The 27,438-nt window shown below is 38.8% G+C and overlaps 1 protein-coding gene across 1 annotated transcript; it reads right to left on the bottom strand.

The window, feature by feature from the left end:
* Positions 1-102: 102 nt before the first annotated feature.
* LOC124149872 lies at positions 103-26,691 on the bottom strand. The gene is made up of 4 exons (XM_046521703.2): positions 26,608-26,691; positions 23,697-25,330; positions 22,940-23,038; positions 103-8,445 (listed from the first exon to the last, which is right to left on the bottom strand). Exons 2-4 carry the CDS (start codon positions 25,123-25,125, stop codon positions 3,638-3,640), a joined length of 6,336 nt encoding a protein of 2,111 aa, XP_046377659.2. The 5' UTR covers positions 25,126-25,330; positions 26,608-26,691; the 3' UTR covers positions 103-3,637.
* Positions 26,692-27,438: the final 747 nt, after the last annotated feature.

Here is a 27,438-nt window from a genome sequence, read left to right on the forward strand (position 1 = left end):
ACTATTTCCTGCCAGGACAATGGGAGACATAACAGATCAGTGCAACATTATAAATGGGCACTGGAAAATGTAAAGCATTCTTAATAACAAACACCTTCTGAATGACATTGAGCTTTTAATCACATTATATACAATCTCAAAACAAACATCAACATAGAAAAATATATGCATTCAGAGAATGTTCTACAATTGTTAAAAAAATATATTTCATTACAAAACAAATATTTACTGATGAAAGGAATGCATCTAATTAGGCAGCAGATTTGACAAAACTGTCCACCTGTCAATTTGCCAGGATAATTGCCATAAAAAAAATGTTTTTAGAAATTCCATAAAAAAATAAGTTTTGTGAAAGTCAATGAAAATGTAAGAAAATATGAAATCAAAGCATACAGGCAATATCAAATTGTATTTGAAGCCTCCAAATGTCACCTCAAAGATGGCCTCTAATAGCAAACCCAAGTGTATACCAGCATATCAATTAAAACCCAAAGCAGATAAGGCCTCCTTATTTATTAGTTTGGTTTATTGGTTTTAAAAAACAAACAGGCTTGGTGGGGGAAATAAAAAAATTAAAAAAATTAAGTTGGCATATGGAATTCTGACATGACATACACCTGTATATGAGCTTTGCCCTTTAAAACTGTGACAATGGAGCTAGTTCTTTTAGACTACTTAAAGATACATGACATTTATTCTCTGTGAACTGCATATTAGTTTTAACTGCGTTATAAATGACAAGGAGGGGTGAGAAATGCAAGTTTGGATGGCAAATATATAAATATATTTTTATTCTTTTATTTCTTTATTCTGGTCAGCAGTGATGAACAATTTCTAATTTTTTATATTTTTTTACATTTACTTTCCATATTCTCAGTATTTAGTGTTAGCAGATCCATAAGCCAAATAAAATAGTAGCCTGAGTGTATTTGTTCAATCATTGCCATCATGAACTATGCATAGCTATACAATTGCTGTTTCATTAAATATTTACTAAATCACTAGTTTAATATAAACTGAAATCTTTTGTATGAAACTATTATGATGATCTTGCATGTTAACATTACATATGTGTGACTTTACAAACATAAGATTTAAGATGCAAAGGCATCTAAAAACTATACTCAAACTATGTACAGGTTATTGAATTGTATACATAAAAACACAGGACATACAATTAGGTTAGTATGTTTAACAAAGTGTAGATAAGAAACACTTCAGAATATTAATAAAGTATGTCAAATATGAGGTAAAACATGTTACTACTTATTTAAATATTGGGAAGATATTTACAGGTATTTACATTCACTACTATATACATATTTGAGACCTATTTTGAGACCTACATGGGTTTATCTGTGTAAGCAACTACATGTATTATATTTCTGAAACAAGCTTCATTCACAGCATCTGTGAGCTTACTAGTCCAGATAATTGCTAATTGCATGAAGCATTACTATAAATTGAATCGCTCTTTAACAGACATGCCAACAAGAATGAATGGATGGACAGTTATGTGCAGCATTCTAATAATTCTTTTCGCAAAAAACTACAGCGAAGCAAAATGATGAGCCACCTCTCACAGAGGCTGCATATATTAAGAGACTAATATGTACAACATAGTTAACATTATCACAGGCTTAAGCCACAACACTGAAAAGAACCATTTTTTATAGATAATTTAATTTTATATCACAATATTATAATAATGCAAGAGAGTGTTCTCATCTGGGTGTGACTATGGTATCATGAGGCAACTGTCAGGATGCTTTTGTGCTGAATATTGAGTCTGTGTGTGAAGTGTATTGAGCACTATAACAACTACAGAATATGCAGCCACTGCCTCAGACACCTCATTGGAAATCTCATATTTGGCAGTCCACAGGTGATATAATATAAGACAAGCACAAAATGTCATAACAAAATGATCACTCCAAACAATTAGATGGAGATGATATTCAGAAACACTTCAGGAACATGTAATCATCCATCCTGACTGCCATGGCTCCATACTTATGCAGCTTATGAAGTTTGTCATTTTATAGTTACTTTAGAAACATTGCGAATCAAAGTGCTTTTGAACAGTTTTTGAGCATTCACACTGCATGGAAGCTTAAGATTATATCAACATGCTATAAGACATTCAAACATGCATACCTGAATTTATGAGGATGCATACCATACACATAAAGTTATGACCAAATGTCCACATGAAAAATAAGCTGAAACAATATTATCTAATCTGCAAATTGCTGCTATGCATAGGAGATATGCAGAATGTTTCAACATACCTAGTTTACCCATGATTAAAGTACATAAAACATGTAATTTTTTTAATTTCAGTTAATGATTTTGTAAGGGGGAGAGGGGTGTCACATTTGAGGTACATGTATTTATCTTCAAGATAATGCTTTTTCAAAGTGGGATGTCACATTTCAAATTAAAAGCTTCAATATAATGATTTTTCAAAGGGGGATAGGGTGTGTGTCACATTTTAATTTCACCTTCTGTGTTTTCTTGTTGTTTAACACAGCACTCAGCAATATTCCAGCAATATGACTGCAGTCTGTAAATAATTGAGTCTGGACCAGACAGTCCAGTGATTGACACCATGAGTGAGTGAGTTAGTGAGTTGGGTTTAACGCCACTTTTAACAGTATTCCAGTTATATAATGGCGTTTCAAGCTGAACGGGTGAGGAAAGCCAGAATTGAAGCAGGTCTAAGACGTTTATCACTTCTGTGAAACCCAAGGGCAGGGGCGAACCGGAATTCAAACCCACAATCATAAATTGCCCTAAACTTGCAAAGTTGCTATGTTCAATATACATATACAGTAAACTACGGTTATGACGAACTCGAAGGGACCACTAATTTTTAGTTTGTTGTATCCGTCATTTGTTATACGCATTTCGACCTTCAGACATCTTTTACGATGTCTGACATCATGTTACTCAATAAATAACAAAAGTGTGCTATGTACAGAATATATCCACTTCAATCAATGTGCTACTATTGATAATGGAGGGTGTAATTTGCGGACAAGATATCACCACTTAAGAGTAAATCATTCCTTCAATTGTTTATTGACGATTTGAAAAGCAGCGTTTTGACCTCAGATGTTTTGATAGGCAGATTGGTGATACATGACGAGCTCAGCTCAGGGATTAACAGTTTGTTATACATTTAAATATAACCGTTGACAGAGTACAGACGTGACCGCAAGGTGATTTCGCTATATCCTTTATGAGGGTGTTCGTTATGTCAATCAACTTTATATGATAAAATATATGGCAAATGGACGGGACCAAAAGAACAGTTTGTTATAAACGTGTTTCATTATAAATGTAGTTTACTGTTTTTCAATAAAATGAAGACATTACTTTTTTTATTTTTGGGGTCCATAATGATAAAGGACGCAAGTTTCAAAAGGGAGTGACAGAGGAGAACATCATGAACTCATTACACCAAACCCTCATCCCAATCTGCTGAACAACCACTGCATCGGTCTTGGGAGTTCTAAAGGAGACAAACTGCATGAATGCTTAGAAACACAACATCCCAAATGTCATGAAACAATTATTCTAATATGACTGGAAGAACAAAGCGGTAAAATAAGATCAATGCATGAAGGTACTCTTAGGTTGGTCTCACTTCCTCTCTGATCTTAAACAACTGGCAGATCTTCTGTAAGTCTTCACTCATTTTTATTATACTTTTGTCCATTGCCATCAGTATATCAATGGGTGTCTCGCCACAGCGGACGATGGCATGAGGGTTAGCATCCTGTTGTGCTAAAAGTAAAGCAGCAGAATACCGAATGAAAGGATGAAAGGCAGTTGAATTTTGTAGTGCTATATGTAGCGGTGTTCTGCCTTGAATATCCACAGCATCAATGTTTGCATTATTTTCCAGCAGGATGCCAACCAGCTCAGCGTTATTAGCCTCTGCAGCAAAGTGGAGAGGTGTCATGTTGTCTACATCTTTGCCATTCACATCACAGCCTTTCTCAATCAGTAACCATGGTAGTGGCATCAATGTTAATGAATATTTAACTTCTACATCAAGAATATGCATGCTATATGCTATGAGCGAAACCGGTGAGTTTTTGCATACAAGATGTAAGAGGTTTCTCTTCTCCTTCTGTGTAGAATCAGTGACACAAGCACCATGTCCCAGTAGCAGTTCAATGCATTGCCATTGATTGTGATGACTCTCTGTTGCAACATGTAATGGTGTCAAACCTTCCTTGTTGAAACAATTAACATCAAGCTCTTTTTTGATCAAATACTCCATTACTTCCCTTCTATTACACCTGGCTGCATAATGTAAGAGTGTATTACCATCCTCATCTGCTTGGTTCAAATCCCATCCTTCTTTCAAAAGAAACTGCATAATATCAACAGTGCTGAATTGAACAGCATACTGAAGTAGTGTTTTCTTGTTCTTTTTCTCATGAGTTACCATAGTCGTTTGGAGATTTGGCTGTTGACTATCACTGTAACCAGGTTTTGGTGTGGATTGACTCTTGCATGTCTTTGACTGTTCACTTCCAATCGTAGAGGGGCTCACTCCTTGACTTCTTGCTCTAACCAGTTTACCTTTACCCTCCATTCTTGGAGTTACAGGTACATACCGGTATGTTGTTTTGTGTTTCTTGGTCTGTTTAATCTGACTAGTATCACAATGTTTACCTAGCTTTTTACCCGCCACAGCTTTCATAGCTTCAGTCACCAGTTTCACAACAACCAGGTTACCACTTATCACAGCACAGTGTATTGGGAGCATGCCATCATTACTCTCTTTGAAAAGAATGTTATTTTCTCTGTCAATTTGATCTACCCCCTTGCTTTTTTTCATAACCTCACATTTCTTTTCCTTAGGATTGGCAAGCCAAGGTGACATGCACTTAAGGAGGTAACTCACTGCAATGTTATCCCCACTCAAGCAGGCAAAGTGGAGACAGGTAAATCCATTATTTGTTGTCATATCCAAATTTCCACCAGCTTCTACCAGTAATTCAAGCAAAGACTGGCTGTCATTCTTAGGAGCTGAGAACTTCTGTTCCAGAAGGAGTTTTGAATGCTTATTCCACATGTCCATGTCAGTATGAATCTGGGCACCAAGTACACCTGAGAATAAAAACATGGGGTCTATGGTAAATGGGTTATAATTCTGAAAATCCAATTCAATACCCAACAAAGCCATGTGAAGGGCAGTCTCTTTATTGTCATTGAATAAGTTGATGTCAGCACCAGCCTTCAATAGGGCCACAACTCCTTCATGACTTCCTTGTGCTGCTGAAACATGTAAAGGTGTGTTTCCCTTACTGTCCTTGGCATTTACATTCGCCCCGTTCTCAACAAGATAGGCAATCTTTGCTGCTGATGAATAAACTTTGTGTAATAGACACTGAACATTCTCTCGAGAAAGGGATGATTTATCCACTTCTAGACAATCCATTCCGCGTGTCCAGGACTCATCTGACATATTGCTGTCACAGAGAAAATGCAAGAGATCTGCTGGAGCTGGTTTGGGGAAATATTCTGCACATTGTTCCAAGAAACAAATCACTTCCTCTGATTCATATCGAAACAGGGCTTGAAATTTAATATTCTTCCATTCAACTGATTCTCTTGCACAAGGAATTTTGTCTGTCAACAATCTGAACATATTAAATGGTGCGAAACTGGATAGGGCAATGTGCAGAACTGATTCTCCAGATTTGGAGTTGATTTTAAGTAACTTAGGGTACTTTTCAACCAACTGTGTCACAAATTCAACCGATGCATTCGATATAAACATCAGGTGAAGAGCTGAAAAACCATCATTATTAAGGTCAAATGATACATGCTTTTCAGTGAGTTTTTTAAATGTCTCTGTTGGGGTGTTGCAAAGCCCTGCTATATGCATAGCTGTATTCCCATTCTTATCAACAAGCAAAACATCTGCACCATGCTTCAGCAGATGCACAACTGAGTCTCTTTGTGCTTCCATTTCATCTCTGGTTTCAATTCTCTTGTCAAGAACATGGTGCAGCGGTGTTCTTTCAGAGTTATCAACAGCATTAACATTAGCACTGTTATCTATCAGAGCCACAATGTTACTTAGAATCATTTCTGCTGCTGCACAGTGCAAAGCAGTCTTTCCTGTCATGTCCTTGAGTGAATGGTCTGCTTTTCTCGTCATCAACTCAATGATAAAGTCCCTGCCATGAGGGTGCCTGCTTGCAATGTGTAATGGTGTCAGTCCGTCTGTATTTGAGAAATTAATCATGTCTTTTCTTTCAGAACATTCTTTCAGTAATAGTCCAACCAAGGATGCCCCCTTGTCACTGTTAGCAGCCATATGTAGGGGAGACAACCGTTTATTTCCATCAACTGTAACTGTCACCTTCAATCCAAGATTTATCAGATTGCTAATGGATTTTTCATCCATATATTGACATGCTCTATGGAAGGCTTGAGCTCCTTCATTGTCCCTTACCTCTTGGTCTATTCCCTTCTTAATCAAGAATTCACAAAGGTCTTGCCTTTTCATGCAGGCATGATGTAGAATAGTTCTACCATGAGTGTCCACAATGTTTACATTGTCTTCTGTAATTATGGCTTCAAGAATATCCATGTTACCACCATTTACAGCTGGAAACAAAAGGTCTTGTTTCAAATATGGTGGTCCAATCATTTCCGTGAGCAGCTGAAACATCTCAAAATCTCCTCTTAAGCAAGCTAATGTAAACAGATTTTTCTGTTTTATTTTTCCTCTAAAAAGATTCCATGTGATTGATTTAGATATCCTTTTCAGTGTATTTGGTCTTTTTTTCTCAATAAGTGAGATTACAACTCTTTCCATTGTACCATATTCTAAGGACAATTTCAAAAGGAGCCTTGTCATTATATCAGGATGATCCACTGGACTATCAGCTGCTTTCAAAATACACTGCTGACAGGGTGCTATCATTTTCATTGAAAACACCTTCCCAAAAATTATAAGATCCCCAGCAGTGCAAGATCCCTCTAGGATTTGATGCAATGCTCTGTTTCTTATCTTTGATAGAGCACTAACTTGGCTATAGCACACGGTATCTTGAACACTTTTATCTTTGCGGAATTTCTCTAACGCCTCTAGAAACCTCTTCATGAACATTGTATACTTCTTTGATGCTGTTAAAAAGTATAGAATATATGATTCCACAAGTTTTTGGGCCATAGGAAAATTGTCCAATACATCCTTTACTGTTTGCGAAAACAATTCATGAAAAAAGAGTTCAGTCACAAATGGTTCCTTCTGTAGAGCACTAAGCCCTAATACACTGAATTCTCCACGCTGAAGTTCTGTTATTATTCTTTTAATGAGAGGTTCAGATTTAACAGTTATAACACTCATTTTTTCCACCTGACTCCCATCTGAAACTGTCGTATGTTCCAAAAGGAATTTTAAAGGACATAAGTCAATAATCTGTTGTGTGTACACTTTTCCAAATATGACAGCAACAGCATCATAGATAGATTGATGGGAAAACACATACAAGGCATTTACTTCAATGCATCTTAGGTATCCCATTTTACACAGCTTGTGTGAGGCACTTACCACATCATCTTTTGTTATCTTTTTCTCAATACCACAGACCTGCATTATGACTTCAGGAGTGATTTGGGATTCACTTGGTTTTGAAAAAGGGTCAAACCTTTCAAAAGATATTTTTCCCTTTTCAAAAATACCCATTACAAGAACCAAATACAAATGTTTATCACAATCAGTTGCACTTGACTTCAGTTTCTTGATCTGATTGCTGAGAAAGGGGAATGATCCTTCAAAGAATGTTGGTCCATGTGCTTGTGCTTCAGGGTTCATCACATACATCTTACAGCACTGAGGAAAGCCTAAAGTCAATTTTGAATGTACAGCCTTCTGTTTGTCTTTTTCAGTCATAGTGACCTTATAATGGTGCAGGAATTTTGTCAACATGGCTTCTTTTTCTTGAACACTTAAACAATACTCATCTGACATATCAATGATGTGAGCCAGTAAGGGAAGGTTGTCCAGTTGACTCATGCACTCATCTCTCACATGGTTTTGTGAAGCTGAAATAAAATACATATGACCTGCTTTAACATAACCCTCCATATATCTAAAACACTCCCTCCACTTTTCAAAAAGAACAGATGAAAAGCTGCTAGCACCAAATATATTATCGATAAATACAACAGAGTTTTTGGGTGGTATATGCTCCATATCCTCAGGTTTGGACACAATGTATATCTCATAGGATGGGTTTTCCTTCTTCAGTTCTATGAGGATGTGGTATGCACTGTATGTTTTCCCATCTCCTGATCGTCCAACAAGGAAAACTGACCCTTCCTTCTTCAGTGTTTCTCGAGCATCCCTGATAGCTCTGGTTGGGCAGAACAGTGTAGGACACTCCTCAAGAATCGAGCGAGTTTGTTCTGGGAAAGATAATGGAAATGAATGTTCTTCAACATGAAAGGTTTTTGCTATACATGCAAAAAACAGAAGCATCCCAACCCTTTATCTTAATGCACCCAAACTTTCCCACCCAAAACATTTGTCAGGAACCATATTGACTTTACCAAACACCTGACCAATATCTATCTAAATTCATATTTGAGCCCTGATGTTGTCAAATACAGTACAACTTAGACCTATGCCTCTAGCTGCACTAAAACGAGCACTTCCATGTTTCTCATGTTACAAGCAAAGCTACAGCTTTAACAATGAAACCTGTGGTTGAGCATCAACCTTAAAGGGCAAGTTCACACGAAAAATAAAAAAAAAATTCTTGTACTTTTTCATCATGAAAAGTATTTACCAAGTAGTTCCATAGTCAAAAAAACACAAATATCACCAGTAACTAAATTATTTTATTCATAAAATCGGTTCATATTTTTCACATTTACTGAGAGTTCTATTTCCATAATAAACACACCATGGCTTATGCCCCTTGCAATATCACGTCACTGGTGCCAATTGATAAAGGAATGATGTCAAAAGACTTTATTAGACCCATTTCATGTGGTGTAGGTACAGGTGTGTGATAATATCTTCTCAGGTGCACAGCTTACTGTTTTGTTCAGTGTGCGCTGTTCAAAATACAACGCTAAGCACAATTACTCTAAAGATATTTAGTTTTCCAAAATCAAGACTGAGAAGACAATAATTCATGGATAACATACCGTCAGATTTGCGACGATTGTTGGAAGGGTCCTTTGTATGAATTGCGCTTATTCGTTCATTTGTGATGTGCATATTAAATCATGCTAGGTTGCTTTCATGTTACGCGAGAGATTATACCAGATGTTTCTGAAACTGATCGGAAGCAGATGGTGTACCCTTCTTACACTGAAATGGGCTAAAGGGACAGCATTTTCATCAAGACCCTGACTCGGCTGTTTTTGTAAACAAATACCGTAAAGTTGAAGTAACTCAGGTAAGTTTGCCGTATAGTTATTAAACAGATAAAATCACAGTAGTATTTAAGGAATGTGTTTTAGCAGGATTAAAGTAATATTTTTTCATATTTTCTCTAGATAAAATATCATAAATATCCGTGATTGTCTTGTTCACAGGTTTCGCTTCCTGGTTATATCGATACTCAGTGATCTGCTGATCAATGCAGTCTGCTGTTAATTCATGTAATTGTGTTGGAGAAAGTTGTGTGTTGAGTAATTTCCATGGCTTTTTTTAGTTTTACAACCATTCTCGTTCACAAGCGGGGACAATGCCTTTGAGAATCACAACCCCTTTGAGAATCACAACCCCTCAATGCCCAAGGGCAGTCAGTATGTGGAGAGCTCATCCAAAGAACCGAGCCATGAAGCTCACTTGTTACACACACATACACAGCTAGTAGGGCAGCGAAAGCTGGAGGTGACACAAATCATCCCATTTTGGTAATTATTAAACTTCATAATGATACAGTGAAACAAATTATATTATCTAAACACATTGATATTCTTTAATAATCATGCATAATTATAATATGTCAGACTGTTGAAGCAAAAAGCCACAAAAATACATTGTTCCAACATGGTGTTTATTTATTTAGGCTTATACTATTTATTTAAAAAGATATATCTGGCTTTGCTGGTTTGTAGGTGCCAAATATCCAGTCTCTGTACAAAATCCCAGCCCACCCACCACCCTAGAATATGAAATGGTCTGTCCTCATATTTCATGTTGGATGCAAATACATACATATACAATTTATAGTACATTGATATTTGGAACAAATAATGTTACCATGTTTTATTTTGTGATAGTGAGAGATATAGATGACAGAAGTGTCAATGTTTCTATGTTGTATCTTTCAAATACGTAGTGTCGAAGCAAGTCCTACCAGACACTGATGCCCAGAGGGTACAGGTACCCAGAAGAGCCTCAGTACGTCATGGTGTACAGTCGCTGTCCAGTGTACACCAGAAACATGGGGACACCGTGCTTCACAGTATGAGGTAACAAAATAATATTTTGACAATGAATAATCACACAATGTAAATACTATGGACAAGGAATTTCTGTATTTTGTAGATCTGTTATATTCTATCTTGTAACATGATTGTCTTTTGATGTAGAAGTGTAATGTGGATGACATATTAAAGGATAGTGTGGATGACATATAAAAGTATAGATCTGATACAATTAGTGCTTTGTAAACTGATGACATTTGTATTCAGGCACCCAGTGAGGCCTAAAGTAAGCATGACGTGCCTTACACACCTGATGACCATTACCACCTACTTTTACAATATCTTAGTGTACATGTTATTTTGACAAATTCAACAAAATAAAAGTCTTATTTTTCAGGTCCCTGGAATGATCATATGGAAGAAAATAAAAGTGACAAAAACCTTCCATATACATAGAAAGTAAAAACAGAGACTATATCATGAAGATGTGTTAAGGAATCACCACCAAATTGTGATGATACCAGGTGTTCACGAAAAGGAGAGCAGAAGAAAGTCCTGGTGTTGAGATCCATTTTTATTGTGTGCAAATTTGTTCATGCAGAGCTACAATTCATAAAATATGTGTGTCCAGTGAGGTACAGAGCTTCAGACATCAAGAGAACTGTACTTTTGAAATGGTCAACTTTTACATTAACAATTGGCCACTGAGCAATTTAGTCAGCGCTTGTGCTGTTTTCTTCAGAACCTTTTTCCCCGGCCTTCGCCGTTGCTAACACTCCCTCATCCAGCATCACCCACCCTGTATTACAGAAACTTATAAAGGTAAGGATATGCATCATTCCACTGGGGATTAGGTGGGGGAGTCGCATTGATATTGAATCGCATTTTTGGTAGGGGTCAGCAGTCACATTAATTTGGAGACTCATTAATGTCCAAATTTACAGTAACTTTCCTCTGATTCTTCAACTATTTCTGCAAACCCCAAAAGTGAACATCTGGTTTACAAGGTGTAGATAGAATCTGAAATGAAAAGTGTCATTTTTTAGTCTTACAAAACAAAACATTACAAGAATATCATACCATTTAAATATGTATTTGTGTCATTCAATCCGCTGCGATGCATTTGTAAGGAGTAATTTACAATGATGACATATGCATACGGTAATTTCTCTTAAATATATCACGTTAATAATTCAATAATAACCAAAACATTTTATAGTTTTCTATCATGTTGACATGGTGTGTTTATTACTGTTGGCTTGAATACTTATTGAAATATTGTGGACATGATTCAGTATCACTTATTTAATAAAATAACCTTACAAGTTACATATGTTTACATAACTGTCTCGCAAATAAACATTTATGGTATTGGAGATGTACTTTACTTGTCAGATTTGTTTGTTTTGAATGATAGATCTTCAAATGCATAATAAAAAAAACCAAAGACAAGTCAATAATTAATACAAATTGTTGCTCCAGTCTAGAATAAACAAGTGAAAATTTCTGTCATTGACGGAAGTAAATCATATATGTATTCTAAAATCATTTCATGTGTTCATATAAAATATTAATTGAATACTTCATAAATCGGAACTGGAAGATGGTAGTTTCAACTGCAAAACCTATTTAGTCTGAAACCATTCCAGATGATTGCTGAAGTGAACATCACCAAAGAATTATATGATTTACCCATTCCTTGATTGTGGGGTTTAGGGTTTCCCTTACCACATAAACATGTCTTTCCAATTTGCTTGAGTATTTGAATCCTGGAAACTTCATTACATTACATTCACTGAGCAAAGAATTTATACAAAGATTTCAGGGCATGTAACAACAAGCACACCTGTAACATTATTGCACCAGGATAATAATATATTATTTAATATGTATTATATCACATAATTTTACATAAATGATCCTAATGACCACAATGGTTCAATATTTTTAGTATATATATATATATATATACATATATAACAGAATTAATGCATATTAAGCATGTTTAGTGAAAACACAAAATTAAACAATACCACATACTGTATCTGTTATGGAGATTGAATTTTTACCACATGATATAAGGTATGTTAACATTAAGAGTGAGTGAGTGAGTGAGTATGGTTTTACGCCGCTTTTAGCAATATTCCAGCAACATCATGGCGGGGGACACCAGAAATGGGCTTCACACATTGTACCCATGTCGGGAATCGAACCCGGGTCTTCAGCGTGACGAGCGAACGCTTTAACCACTAGGCTACCCGACCGCCCTTAACATTAAGAACACACATCTGTATAGCATCCATGATATATGAACGATAAAAACTATTAAAAACATCATCCTAGTTCTTATCATGGTTATGGGGTAGATCTGCATGTGATTATTTCCAGTCAGTTAGGACAGAGTTTTGGGGGGTGCTTACAGATGTTTCGCCCAATAAGTTTTGTCCAGAGGTCCGAATTTAAAAATAAATTTTTTACAGTTACAAATATTTTGTATATATTCTCAACAAGTTTTAATTATAGTATTTTGGATAATTTTTATATATTGATAGTGACAGAAAATGAACTTTTTGTAAACATTTTACATATTTCTGGTCCACTCAATTCAACAACCCACTGTGTTTAATAATTAATTATACTTTTGACATTTCAAATCTTTTTAGTTTGTAAACATTTTTGCAAAAGATGTCCTAATGCTAGATTATAAATAGTTTACCTGAATTTTCTTTGAATGTTTGTCAGAACAACCAATAATCATAATATTAAATATAGGCCTAACTGATTTTGACACTAAACTCATCAATTGAGTGATCTACTGTTACAATAGGGTAGGTTTTGTCCAGCAGGTGCTGGTGCTGGTGTGAAATACAGGTTACCAGGCGTGACAAATATCTCTTGGAATATTATGTTTCCGCTTCTGAAAATGTAATTATGAGCATATAGGTACACACACATCAAAGTGTTATTCTTACCATGGTGTCACTGGTGATTGTGGAGATGTTGAGTCGGGTCGGGTGACACAACAGGTTGTGAGGGTCTTCTCTTGTTTCCTCTTCATGTTCATCTTTCCATAACCGCAAAACTGGCTTGTGTTGGTTCATAAACGTATGGTTTTACACTTTCTTGATGGGTCAAGGGAACTTCTTGAGAATCAGACAATGCATCGGATGCTATGTCGTCTCAACATAAACTGGAACTTGATATCTGTTGCAATGAGACTAGACAGGGACCCAGTTAAATTGGCACCAATTACGTCATAATCTAAGGGGGATAACTCAGGCCTGTTTAGCTTGGAAAACGAGGGCCTCACAATGGCATAACATTTTCACACTTATTGTGAGCTTCTCACTTTCACTGTGCGAAAAATGAGTGTTTATTTTCAAACAATGATGTTAACGAAATCCAAAATTGCGTTTTGTTTCAAATAAGAAAGAAAGTGATTTTTGCGTGTACACTTCCCTGTTAAATAGACACTGCTTACATGCCCAACCATCGGGAGCACACTTCAAGAATATAACGCCACATGTACATTGAGTGAGCATCACCAGGATTTGAAGCAGCTTGAATGAGCATCAGTCATTATGACCTCAGCATTGGGGCAGTCCAGTATAGGACCTACCCTTCTGAGGATCAGTCATTATGACCCCAGCATTGGGGCAGTCCAGTATAGGACCTACCCTTCTGAGCATCAGTCATTATGACCTCAGCATTGGGGCAGTCCAGTATAGGACCTACCCTTCTGAGCATCAGTCATTATGACCCTGGGCCAGCATTGGGGCAGTCCAGTATAGGACCTACCCTTCTGAGCATCAGTCATTATGACCCCAACATTGGGGCAGTCCAGTATAGGACCTACACTTCTGAGCATCAGTCATTATGACCCCAACATTGGGGCAGTCCGGTATAGGACCTACCCTTCTGAGCATCAGTCATTATGACCCAAGCATTGGGGCAGTCCAGTATAGGACCTACCCTTCTGAGCATCAGTCATTATGACCCCAGCATTGGGGCAGTCCAGTATAGGACCTACCCTTCTGAGCATCAGTCATTATGACCCCAACATTGGGGCAGTCCAGTATAGGACCTACCCTTCTGAGCATCAGTCATTATGACCCAAGCATTGGGGCAGTCCAGTATAGGACCTACCCTTCTGAGCATCAGTCATTATGACCCCAGCATTGGGGCAGTCCAGTATAGGACCTACCCTTCTGAGCATCAGTCATTATGACCTCAGCATTGGGGCAGTCCAGTATAGGACCTACCCTTCTGAGCATCAGTCATTATGACCCCAGCATTGGGGCAGTCCAGTATAGGACCTACCCTTCTGAGCATCAGTCATTATGACCTCAGCATTGGGGCAGTCCAGTATAGGACCTACCCTTCTGAGCATCAGTCATTATGACCCCAGCATTGTGGCAGTCGAGTATAGGACCTACCCTTTTGAGCATCAGTCATTATGACCCCAGCATTGGGGCAGTCCAGTATAGGACCTACCCTTCTGAGCATCAGTCATTATGACCCCAGCATTGGGGCAGTCCAGTATAGGACCTACACTTCTGAGCATCAGTCATTATGACCCCAACATTGGGGCAGTCCAGTATAGGACCTACCCTTCTGAGCATCAGTCATTATGACCCCAGCATTGGGGCAGTCCAGTATAGGACCTACCCTTCTGAGCATCAGTCATTATGACCCCAGCATTGGGGCAGTCCAGTATAGGACCTACACTTCTGAGCATCAGTCATTATGACCCAAGCATTGGGGCAGTCCAGTATAGGACCTACCCTTCTGAGCATCAGTCATTATGACCCCAACATTGGGGCAGTCCAGTATAGGACCTACCCTTCTGAGCATCAGTCATTATGACCCCAGCATTGGGGCAGTCCAGTATAGGACCTACCCTTCTGAGCTTCAGTCATTATGACCCCAGCATTGTGGCAGTCCAGTATAGGACCTACCCTTCTGAGCATCAGTCATTATGACCCTGGGGCAGCATTGTGGCAGTCGAGTATAGGACCTACCCTTTTGAGCATCAGTCATTATGACCCCAGCATTGGGGCAGTCCAGTATAGGACCTACCCTTCTGAGCATCAGTCATTATGACCCCAGCATTGGGGCAGTCCAGTATAGGACCTACACTTCTGAGCATCAGTCATTATGACCCCAACATTGGGGCAGTCCAGTATAGGACCTACCCTTCTGAGCATCAGTCATTATGACCCAAGCATTGGGGCAGTCCAGTATAGGACCTACCCTTCTGAGCTTCAGTCATTATGACCCCAGCATTGTGGCAGTCCAGTATAGGACCTACCCTTCTGAGCATCAGTCATTATGACCCTGGGGCAGCATTGTGGCAGTCGAGTATAGGACCTACCCTTTTGAGCATCAGTCATTATGACCCCAGCATTGGGGCAGTCCAGTATAGGACCTACACTTCTGAGCATCAGTCATTATGACCCCAGCATTGTGGCAGTCCAGTATAGGACCTACCCTTCTGACCATCAGTCATTATGACCCCAGCATTGGGGCAGTCCAGTATAGGACCTACACTTCTGAGCATCAGTCATTATGACCCCAACATTGGGGCAGTCCAGTATAGGACCTACCCTTCTGAGCATCAGTCATTATGACCCAAGCATTGGGGCAGTCCAGTATAGGACCTACCCTTCTGAGCTTCAGTCATTATGACCCCAGCATTGTGGCAGTCCAGTATAGGACCTACCCTTCTGAGCATCAGTCATTATGACCCCAGCATTGGGGCAGTCCAGTATAGGACCTACCCTTCTGAGCATCAGTCATTATGACCCCAGCATTGGGGCAGTCCAGTATAGGACCTACACTTCTGAGCATCAGTCATTATGACCCTGGGCCAGCATTGGGGCAGTCGAGTATAGGACCTACCCTCCTGAGCATCAGTCATTATGACCCCAGCATTGGGGCTCCAGACAAGAGCACTACCCTCAAATTTCATTATATTTCCATGGAAATGACAAAAATATAAAATTCTAAAAATCTCTAAATAGCAAAAGGCACTTCTACTGAGCCTGATTGTTAAGTGTACCAGGTTTTGGGAAGCTAGGATGTACGGTTTAGGAAATATGCTCCAGACAAGAGCACTACCCTCAAATTTCCTAATTTCATCATATTTCCATGGAAAGGACAAAAATAAAAAAATTCTAAAAATCTCTAAATTGCAAAAGGCACTACTGCCTGATTTGTGTAGCTAGGTTGCACGGTTTAGGAAATATGCTCCGGACAAATAATGATTACAGACGGACGGACGGACGGACGGACGGACGGACGGACGGACGGACGGACGGACGGACGGACGGACGGACGGACGGACGGACGGACGGACGGACGGACAGACAGACAGACAGACAGACAGACAGACAGACAGACAGACAGACAGACAGACAGACAGACAGACAGACAGACAGACAGACAGACAGACAGACAGACAGACAGACAGACGGCTATATCCCCCAGTCATTATATGTCGGGGGGATAAATACCTCCCAGTATCCTTACCTTTTCGCAACACATGATAGAAACATAACAAGAAAGCTGAACAGAAGGACTATCGATTCTAAAGACTATTTTGATGCTTCTTCAAAACAGAAAGATCTAAAAAGATTAGACATTAATCGTAATATGTTGGATAAAACGTATACACATAACGAGGACCATTTCCTTGGACTGTGCTCATGACAATCTTGTTTCTAAAAAAAGTCATCTATATCCCCCGCACATTTTAACACGTTATGGTCCCAAACAAGGTAACTGACCCAACATTTCTGTTAGCCCATGTCAAAATAGATGCAATGGAAATTCTAAAATAAACATTTCTAAAACTCCTTAATATCAAATGGCACTAGTTCAGTATGCGCTTTATATATAGACATGCAATGTTTGGCAAGGAAATATTTAACAGTTTATTTGTTATACTACTTAAGTAAACCAATCCTATATTAAAACTTAAATCCAACTTGTTGTCATGGAAACATAAACAATAAAAAATTCTAAAAGTGCTATATATCAAAAGGCACCAGTTCAGTATGTGCCTGGTAGACATGCAAAGTTTTGTAAGAAAGTATTTAACGGTTTTTGAGTTACGCTCCGGAAACAAACAGCACCCTTATAGAACCTAAGTCCAACTTGTTGCCATGGAAACGTAAAAATTAAAATATATAAAATTCCTAAATAGCAAGAGGCACCAGTTCAGTATGTGTCTGGTAAACATGCACAGTTTTGTAAGAAATTATTTAACGTTTTTTGAGTTACGCTTCGGAAACGAACAGCACCCTTATAGAACATAAATCCAACTTGCCATGGAAACGTAAAAAATAAAAATTTATAAAATTCCTAAATAGCAAAAGGCACCAGTTCAGCATGAGTCTGATAGACATGCAAAGTTTCGTAGAGAAATATTTAACGGTTTCTGAGTTATGCTCCTGAAACGATTTCGGGACGCACACACACACACACACACACACACACACACGCATGCACACACACACGCGCACACACACACACACACACACACACACACACACACACACGGACGGAACCCATTTCTATATCCCCCGCCAACTTCGTTGGGGCGGGGGATAATGACATGAGCTCTCCCACAGCAGTGCTGCTAACCTGGATGTGTAGTCAAATAGTTTATAATCTTTTTTAAAAACAGTCACTTAACAAAAGTTATTGTTGGAACTGATATATTCAAATATTTCTACATTAACACCTATGACAGAACCTAAAGGCCGACACACACCAATATTTAAACCTATATTCAAGTTGCGCATCACACCAGCATTTAAAAAAACAACCTTAATAGCATTAAAGGTTAAAATGGGCATTTATATTTTTTGTTTCCTGAATGCTGGTTGTATAATGCAGTAGAACCAATGAAAACCTTGCCAAATGTGATGGAGAGTGAAATGCCTTAGAAGAATGTCTCAATAATCATATATTTCTAATGGAGAAGACAAATAAATATGAAAGTGAAACAAACATCCTGCATCCATAATTTTATATCTCCTGTGGGACAAGGAAAAACCAGCACAAATTACTTCTTGAGTGATCAAGGTTTTTTTATGTATATGCACTGATGTTTTGGTAGCTAATGACATGATTATTTTGCTGCCAATGCAGAGCACACTGCTGCTTCAGTGTGGGCCAGCCATTGAGCTAAATCCTATAGTTACTTCCATATAAAATATGACGTCATGAAAAGAAGAAACATACATTCCAATTTCAGAAGAGAAGATGCTTGCAGAGACAAAAATGCATCCTTAGCTCATCCTACTGTAAGGCAAGTGAGGTTATGTAATGTTATTTGATTATCATCTGTTTCATTCATTGTAGACATCATCTCCTTCATTTTCTTCATAATGTAGTGAAATGTGGCTTTTGTAGTCAGAAGAGGGACTCCATGTCTTATCATTTTTTTGCGATATTATATATAGGAACCTTGATTTTACCTTTATTTTTTTTGTGTTAAAGAGACAGGACGTTGACCGTTCTGAATCTCTGTTTGTAAACAATAGCTGATAACCCTGAGCTTATTCAGCTCTGCTCGCTTTATTCCATTTATGTTTCAGTGGGTTTGTAAGCTTATCATGTGACCAGACTTTTCTCTTGTTTGTAAAGAAATGCACATATTCTGAAATAAGAACAGAGGAGCGTGCCTAATTCAAACCTTTCAGTGCACTTTACATATTGTTTTGCATAATAATAGCAATTTACTACTACGACTGCGATATTGAGGTGCATGACAATAAAGTTTTGCACAACAAAGTGACCGTATATCGCTAGCTCTCCAAAGGGATCAATGACCAGATATGATGGATAAATATGCAAATGGAAATAGGTTTTCACGTTTTAGTATATTTTCACAATGAAAGTTAAACATTTCATGACGTATGTTTATCTAAATGTGTAGAAACAGATGAAAGACACACGAACAGATTGTGGAAGATGTGACCATGTGAGAGAAGTACTCTGCTGGCTGGCTGCAAGGAACTCTAGGTGGGAATGTGATTGGTTTCATACGACTGAGGCATATTTATATTGTAGTCAAGGCTTTGATAAACACTTGCTTCTAATCTAACCAAGCTGGCAATTAGTATTTTGTAACTCTGCCATAAGAAAACTACACAAGCTTTCTCTTCAGTTTGCCTATAATAAGAAACACGGCTGAAGCCAGTTTACTCTGTGCAGCGCTTGCGTTGTCAGCTTAACACTGTGCGGAGGTCCATTGTTTTGGTTTGAGAATTGAATCGGTGATGTGATGTCAAGACTCGGAAATTATTTCAGGCATGATTTAAAAACACACAACTGTTGACATACCTTGGTCTAAAATTATTTCATGGTGGATATTTGGCAATGTAAACTTCTCTGAAGTTGCAAAACTATGGATGCTGAAATTTTGCATGTCTGTTTCTGCTTATGATGACACATTATTTAGTTCAATCACAGTACTTTCTCTCTCCGGTCAGATATGCCCTATATCCACTACACCACGGATGATAGTTGTATGAGGCATGGTCTCCTCAGTATGCCCTCTGGGTCCTGTGACTTCTGGAGTGTATTGTTCACATGGAGCCAGTTCCAGTTTTAGCCAAGTTCATACACTTTCTAGCTTCAAAGTTTATCATAAAAGTTTTACTGGTCCAACAGTTTACATACCGGTATATCAAATGTCTGAGTTATTGACAAGTACTAGAGCCTAAAGCCAGAATATTCAGATAATACCACGCGAAAGATGATTCCAGTACAGTTGACAGTTGGGTATCAAGTCTCAAGAACTTAAAGGGGCACTGATCTAACGCAATTCCCCGGGACTGGTTGTTGCCTTTGTTATTGTTTTTTCCCAGTGAGAACCCGGATGTATAGCAGAAATCTAGACTAGTTCGCGACCTCTGCTGCGCCATTCGTAAGCGCATTAGTCACTTGTATGGCTAGTAATATAGAGGGCATATGGTCACATTGATCAACAAAATGAAATACAGTTTTGGAGATAATAAGGAAATGTAGGTATCTTTGTGGTTAGCATCGGTAATGGTGACGAAGTTTTGATACGTCACTTGCTTGGTAATTTTGCGATTTTCGTTTACACTATTTTGACTTGCAACACAAAGTAAATATTTCACCTGAGCATTGCTTTTTGATAGTGTGTATATTTTTTACTGTCAAAATGTGTAACATTTTCAAATTTATTCATCGCCTAAATATTCAGTCATTAACAAAGTGACTGAAAAACATTTCCATCTGTATTATTATGATAACGAATTCCAAACATTTTGATGTTTAATGTCATCACCAAGAGACTGAAAATGTTACGTTGAAAAGTACATTTCTATGTTGTTTGGCTTCTAATCCTACATAATAATCTGTTGTGATGTTTGTAGGCCCTTTTGATCGCCTTAATCAATCTGGACGGATTTTTTAGTCAAAATGACTGAAATATTTACACATTTTATAAATCGCCTGAGAGAATTACATTTTACAAATTGACGGTAATATATACACGCTTGAAAACAACGTATATCGCGCATTGAAGAATTTCCCAACCAAGACGTAGAGAAACAAGGACGAATCGGTTCAATGCTACAGCAAATGAAGGAAAACAAAATGCAAATACCATAATTACAACCTACCAAATTTATGTGTATAAATTTTAGGCAGCTTCCTTGTTCGAGGAATTTATCCGTGAATATCCACACAAAGGAACAATATCCCATTCGTCTGCAGCTGTACAAAGAAACCTATTCGATGTCACTGTAACAATCACATATTTTAAAAGATATATATCGTTTCGGGATATTATAACCCGTGTTCGTTACTCAACTGATCACTTGGATTGTTTCAGGTGTTTCACATAGGTGTCAAGTCTCAAGGGTCAGCTGAGAAAGCCCACAACTATTTTCATAACGTCCACGGTTCCTAAAAAATCCATTGAGTGATAGATAACAATGATCAATCAATCAACGTATTATCAGTTCACCCTTTGAACAAAGTATGTTGTTTTTACATCGGCACTTCACGCAAGGATATGTGTGTATTCCCTTTGTTTTAGTAAACCTAGACATGTAAACACTCACTTTTGACATATCCACTGTGCAAGATAACAGTGAATAATCAATCAACGTATTTTCTGTTAATCCTTTGATGACTAGGAACGATCCGTTGATTTACAAAAAAAAGTAAATCAACTGATCATTCACCTCTTGCTGGTCTGCCACGTGCATATTACATAACACACATTTCACCTCACTTCAAACCTGTATTTAGATTGAATAATTACCCCAGACACAATAAATGCCAAATGGGAACCTTTGTCAGGTAATCTATGTGGTGCTACCACTAATTGTACCTGTAATAAATTCATTAACTCAGCATCAAGTGAATGACGACAAATACACAAGTGTAGGGTTATGCGAGAAAACGTGCATGACAACAAGGGAGTAGTAATCGTATTATCGACGCAATCCGAAAACCGAAAATGCTTTCACTGCATGGATACTTGTTTTAGTGTTGACTATAACCATCTGGGGTATTTCCAAATGACGACATCCAAGAGCTCCGCCGTTCTTTTTGTCTGTTAGTTTAGGCTGAAGAAATTAATTAACATGCGCCCTTTGTCGAAATCTTTTTAGATCACGGTTTACAAATCAGTGTTTATGCAAAAATGCGTAAAACAAATATTGCCTCCAGTCTCCAAGTTTATTTAGCTGTCCTTGCAGACGGTAGCCCAGTCTCTGGTCACGCTCAGTTGCGTTGCGTATCATCCGGGTACTCACGGGGGAAAAAACAATAACAAAGGCAACAACCAGTCCGGGGAATTGCGTTAGATCAGTGCCCCTACAAGCATGTACATGTTTTCAGTTCGGCAGATAATTAATAAACTTGTTATTGTATTTTATATACGTGTATTGTGATCCTCTGCATCTCGTTTGTTTGACCATTTGCAACTGTGACATATTTTCCCCGACACCTTGTTTCCAAGTTCTGGTATTTATTTTATCACATTTTGTTACTGGTGGTAGTATATACATATTTTTAGCAAACTGTCTGCCAGTAATTATTGACCAGTCTTTGGACGTTCTATAGCAAAATCAATGCTGACAGCAACATTTGCAAACGTTTGTTGACATTTAAACTGTTATCTACAGATCTCTGTGAACTTCTACAGAATATAAGAGCAGGGTCAAAATTTAAAATATGTGTTGAACATGACTGTGTTGGGTACAAATTAATATAACAAACAAAATGGTCATGTAGTGACCATAAATAGGTATTTCAATATGTATTTAAGAGGCTTGTATTTAACTTGGACTGATATAGCTGGGATACGTCTTGTTTCATGAATTATTTAACAACATCACTCATCCCCACGATAGACAAATAAAATCCAAACTTGACAATAATGACAGGTTTCACTTTGTCAATTCCACTTTCCACTTTCCACTTTCTTCTATGGCAAAACATTCAAATCCTGGACACTCACCCTTGATTCGCCTTAGTTGGAATGTTTCTTCTGGAGCAGCAGAGTTGACTTTGTTGTCACTGGCATTTCCATCCAAACTGCTCTGTTGGTTCTGATTTCCTGGAAAAGACAACAAAAAACCATGCAAATCATTCCCCCATATTGTGGCAATTTATAATACACAGTCATTATCATCTTCCCAAGGCAAGGAAGTTAACTGACTGTGAAAGTCCACCCTTGCTGAACTAGACTAATTTCTGGGCTCGACCGTATTGCCACCAGTGGCTATTACGAGTTATGTCCCGTCTATGTCCCTTCTTTTGACCAATCAGATTCCACCTCTCATATCACTTGCAAAAGCTTCAATCAAAATGGCGGCACCTGTGAAGACGATTTGATCTATGATATAGATCTTTATAGTAATAAAACAGGTCTTACTTCACGAAGTGCATCAAATATCATGAGCACCTTGTCTAAAAACATGAAAAGATTTGGAACATATATGTTGACGGTAAATTTATGGTACACATGCCTTCCAAATCCTGCAAATGACCGAACAGTGTATTTGAAGCAAGGTGCTTATAATACAGAAATACTTCACTGGTCAATATCGGGTATATACCAGAGAACACAAATGCCGAGTTATATCATCTGAAAATCTTCCCCACGTGATGCTATGCAACCTGGCATTGTTGGCTTTGAGGAGTTCCAGTGAAAACAATGTGTGCTGGACAATCATGAAGGCTGAAACAGTAGAGTAGAGTACAGTACAACTTACCAATACTGCCATGTCCTGATCGGAGGTGAGCAGGTTTTCGGTAATGATCAAACAGGACTTTAATCTTCTCCTCACAATTAGGCAAGGGCTCAAACCAGTCATAATGGTCTGAACTTACAAATCCTTTAGGAATGACATAATCACGCTCACTCTTAGGTTTGGTATGCAGAGGGAATACAATATGTGGACTTTCAGGATCTTCCTGGCCAAGACAAGCATCCATTGCTGCTTCTTTAGAAATATAACAGCATTTCTGGTCTGAGTTTGTATTCTTTGTAAGTAATACAAAGGCGATATTACATTTCCTTTTCACTTCACTGGCTTTGTCAGGAATTACAGCCCCAAACTGTGGATGATCATATAACCATACTTTTGCCTTCTGTCCATCTTCCAATACAATGTCATTCATCTTAGTCTGTATTTTATGTGCCAGCTCATAATCCTCTTCTGCAAATAGTAAAACTGCATCAAACTTTAGAATTCTGCTTGACTCTGTGTCAGGCCTAGGATCAGCATATCGGGGTGAACGGGGATCAGTGTTTGCCTGGTGTACCAGGTCCATTTTTCCCTGAGGTTGAGAGCAAGTATCTGCCTGGGGTTTCGAGCAAGTGTCTGAATGGGGTTGAGGGTCAGTATCTGCCTTCGGTTGGGGGCCAGTGTCTGCCTGGGGTTGAGGGCTGGTGTCTGTATGAGGTTGGGGGCAAGTGTCTGAATGAGGTTGAGGGTCAGTATCTGCCTTCGGTTGGGGGCCAGTGTCTGCCTGGGGTTGAGGGCTGGAGCCTGTATGAGGTTGGGGGCCAGTGTCTGCCAGGGGTTGAGAGCTGGTGTCTGTATGAGGTTGGGGGCCAGTGTCTGCCAGGGGTTGAGGGCTGGTGTCTGTGTGAGGTTGGGGGCCAGTGTCTGCCTGGGGTTGAGGGCTGGTGTCTGTATGAGGTTGGGGGCCAGTGTCTGCCAGGGGTTGAGGGCTGGTGTCTGTATGAGGTTGGGGGCCAGTGTCTGCCTGGGGTTGAGGGCTGGTGTCTGTATGAGGTTGGGGGCCAGTGTCTGCCAGGGGTTGAGGGCTGGTGTCTGTGTGAGGTTGGGGGCCAGTGTCTGCCTGGGGTTGAGGGCTGGTGTCTGTATGAGGTTGGGGGCCAGTGTCTGCCTGGGGTTGAGGGCTGGTGTCTGTATGAGGTTGGGGGCCAGTGTCTGCCAGGGGTTGAGGGCTGGTGTCTGTATGAGGTTCGGGGCCAGTGACTGCCAGGGGTTGAGGGCTAGTGTCTGTGTGAGGTTGGGGGCCAGTGTCTGCCTGGGGTTGGGGGCTGGTGTCTGTATGAGGTTGGGGGCCAGTGTCTGCTAGGGGTTGAGGGCCATAGTCTGCCTGGAGTTGAAGTTCAGTATCTGTCAAGGCTTGAGGAACAAAGTCTTTGGAGGATTTAGGGTCACACATCTCCAGTTTGCAGTTAATGACTTTTAATACCAGAAGGTCCTATTCAAGGGAATATTGTGAGTGTGTGATGGGCAGAGTGCAAGATCATTGTACACAGTTGGTCTCCCGAGTTGATCTCTGTGCACTGTGGAGGGAGTATCATGACTATCATCCCGATTCCCCTTCTGCCATGAATGCTGAACACCTCCCCTCTGCAGTGTTCCATCTAAAGAAGAAACAATGTGTCATAAATCCTATTATTTGTGTAGCTTTGATCATAAAGATTCTTTTCAAAGAATTTCTATCAACAGCTTTATAGTATGTAATGTATAGAAATAAAAGTGAGGACACTCATGCCTCAAGGCGTTGTCTGTGGGGCCTGTTACTTGAACAGAATAATCTCTGGTGACTTTGGCCTTTCCAGGGACAAGACTATATCTGCATACATAAAAAAAGGACTCTTCTGACTATTAAAAGGAGAAATACAACAAAACCTTAAAATCTCCTATGGAGATAGCTTAAGCAGATACATTTTTATAGCTGTTTCCATGACTTTGCATAATAAAAGGCATATCTATACCTTGAACTTTATATATTTCATGATTTTATCTCTCATATGTTTCAAAATTTGTACTCTATTGTGTATTGGTCCTACTATGGATTAGTTCATAATCAATAATTGTTAATGGGTAGAAATGTATCATGAGAATGCCATTAGGAAATCGATAAGAACCTAATAATAATATATAAAATATTTTCGTAAATAATTTTGCCAAAGAGACAAAATTACTATGGCATTGAATTCATTACGAAATTAAATACTCATTTATCACAATAAACGGTTGAATATATATAAGAAATCCAAAATTCTTCGGTTTAAAAAAAAGTCTCGGTCTTTTACATTACAGAATTGGTTAGCGTTCGTATGACGATGCTTGGCGTTTTGTTCATTTCTCTATGCAGGTGATCAAAGGGAGATAATACACCTAAAGCGGTGGTAAAATCATACATAAGACGTCGAACAAACACCGGATGGAATCATATAGGATGAACAAAACAAATATTACAAGCAACCTAACCGTTCCTTGGAGCGATATTTAGCACCTAAACGTTACATCAACAAAAATCAGGGTCTATATTGTGGCAGAAAGATATTCTCGAATTATGATAAACTTCGACGTTCCTAAACCTACTCAGTTACTGGGCACGGGTTCCGTCATACAGATTCTGTAGTCTGATCGAGAATAGGCCGACAAAACTCGATTACCGGGTCTAAACAGGACTTTTATATGGATTCCCTACTGTCGTGATAACTTTTCATGTGTAATCAAACGTCATTTGCTTGATTAATTTACTACATATATACACTACATAGTGGGAACACGTAATAGTTTGTTTTCGTGATGAGTATGATATTCACGCCTGACATCCTAACTAAGATCCTATAATACGTTGGTATATTAAGTAAATGTTTAAACTGTAACAGTTTGAATTTAGCTTTACCTTTCGCTGTCATTGGTATTCGGAGCCATGGGACATGCCCTTGCGGTAGATCGAGCCACGTAGGCAGTGCTATAGCTACTTTCGCTTTGAAATGAGGCTGTGTCATGCAAATCGGGCCGGTCAGGGTCGCCAGTTTGCCTTGAACCTAACCGGACCAGGAAGCGGATCAAGGTGGCAGAATTTATCAAATATATGAAAACAATTTTTTTTTAATTATATTGTTCTTTTTTCCCCACATGAATACAAAGCCTTTACAACAGTATTCATAATATGCATATCAATATGCACGGTGTGATATGTTGAGTAACAGAGCATCCACACATTCATAATGCACAAGTCATTATTCACAGAGATATTTTTGTTGAGTAGCAACGATTCTACGTACAGAGGGTACCAAAGTACTGCATTGCACTGTAAGCCTTAAACATACAGTAACTATTTACATTTATCAGAGGGGTACACAAAGTACGTGATCTAGACATTGTTGTCGGACTTTCATTTTTGAGTGGGTTAGATTGCTGACTTTGCGTACTTGCAAATAGGTGCCTCACCCTGAGAATGGGTTCGAAACCCGGATGGGACTCAACCCACAAAAGTACTAGAATTTGTATTTTACTGAGGAGTGAGTGAGTGAGTTTGGTTTTACGCCGCTTTTAGCAATATTCCAGCAATATCACGGCGGGGGACACCAGAAATGGGCTTCACACATTGTACCCATGTCGGGATTCGAACCCGGGTCTTCGACGTGACGAGCGAACGCTTTAACCACTAGGCTACCCGACCGCCCCATTTTACTGAGGAAGTGTTATTCCCAAATATAACATTTGTTAC

The sequence above is a fragment of the Haliotis rufescens genome, unplaced genomic scaffold (assembly GCF_023055435.1).
Source record: "Haliotis rufescens isolate VD_foot unplaced genomic scaffold, xgHalRufe1.0.p SCAF_4, whole genome shotgun sequence".
Classification (NCBI taxonomy): Eukaryota; Metazoa; Mollusca; class Gastropoda; order Lepetellida; family Haliotidae; genus Haliotis; species Haliotis rufescens.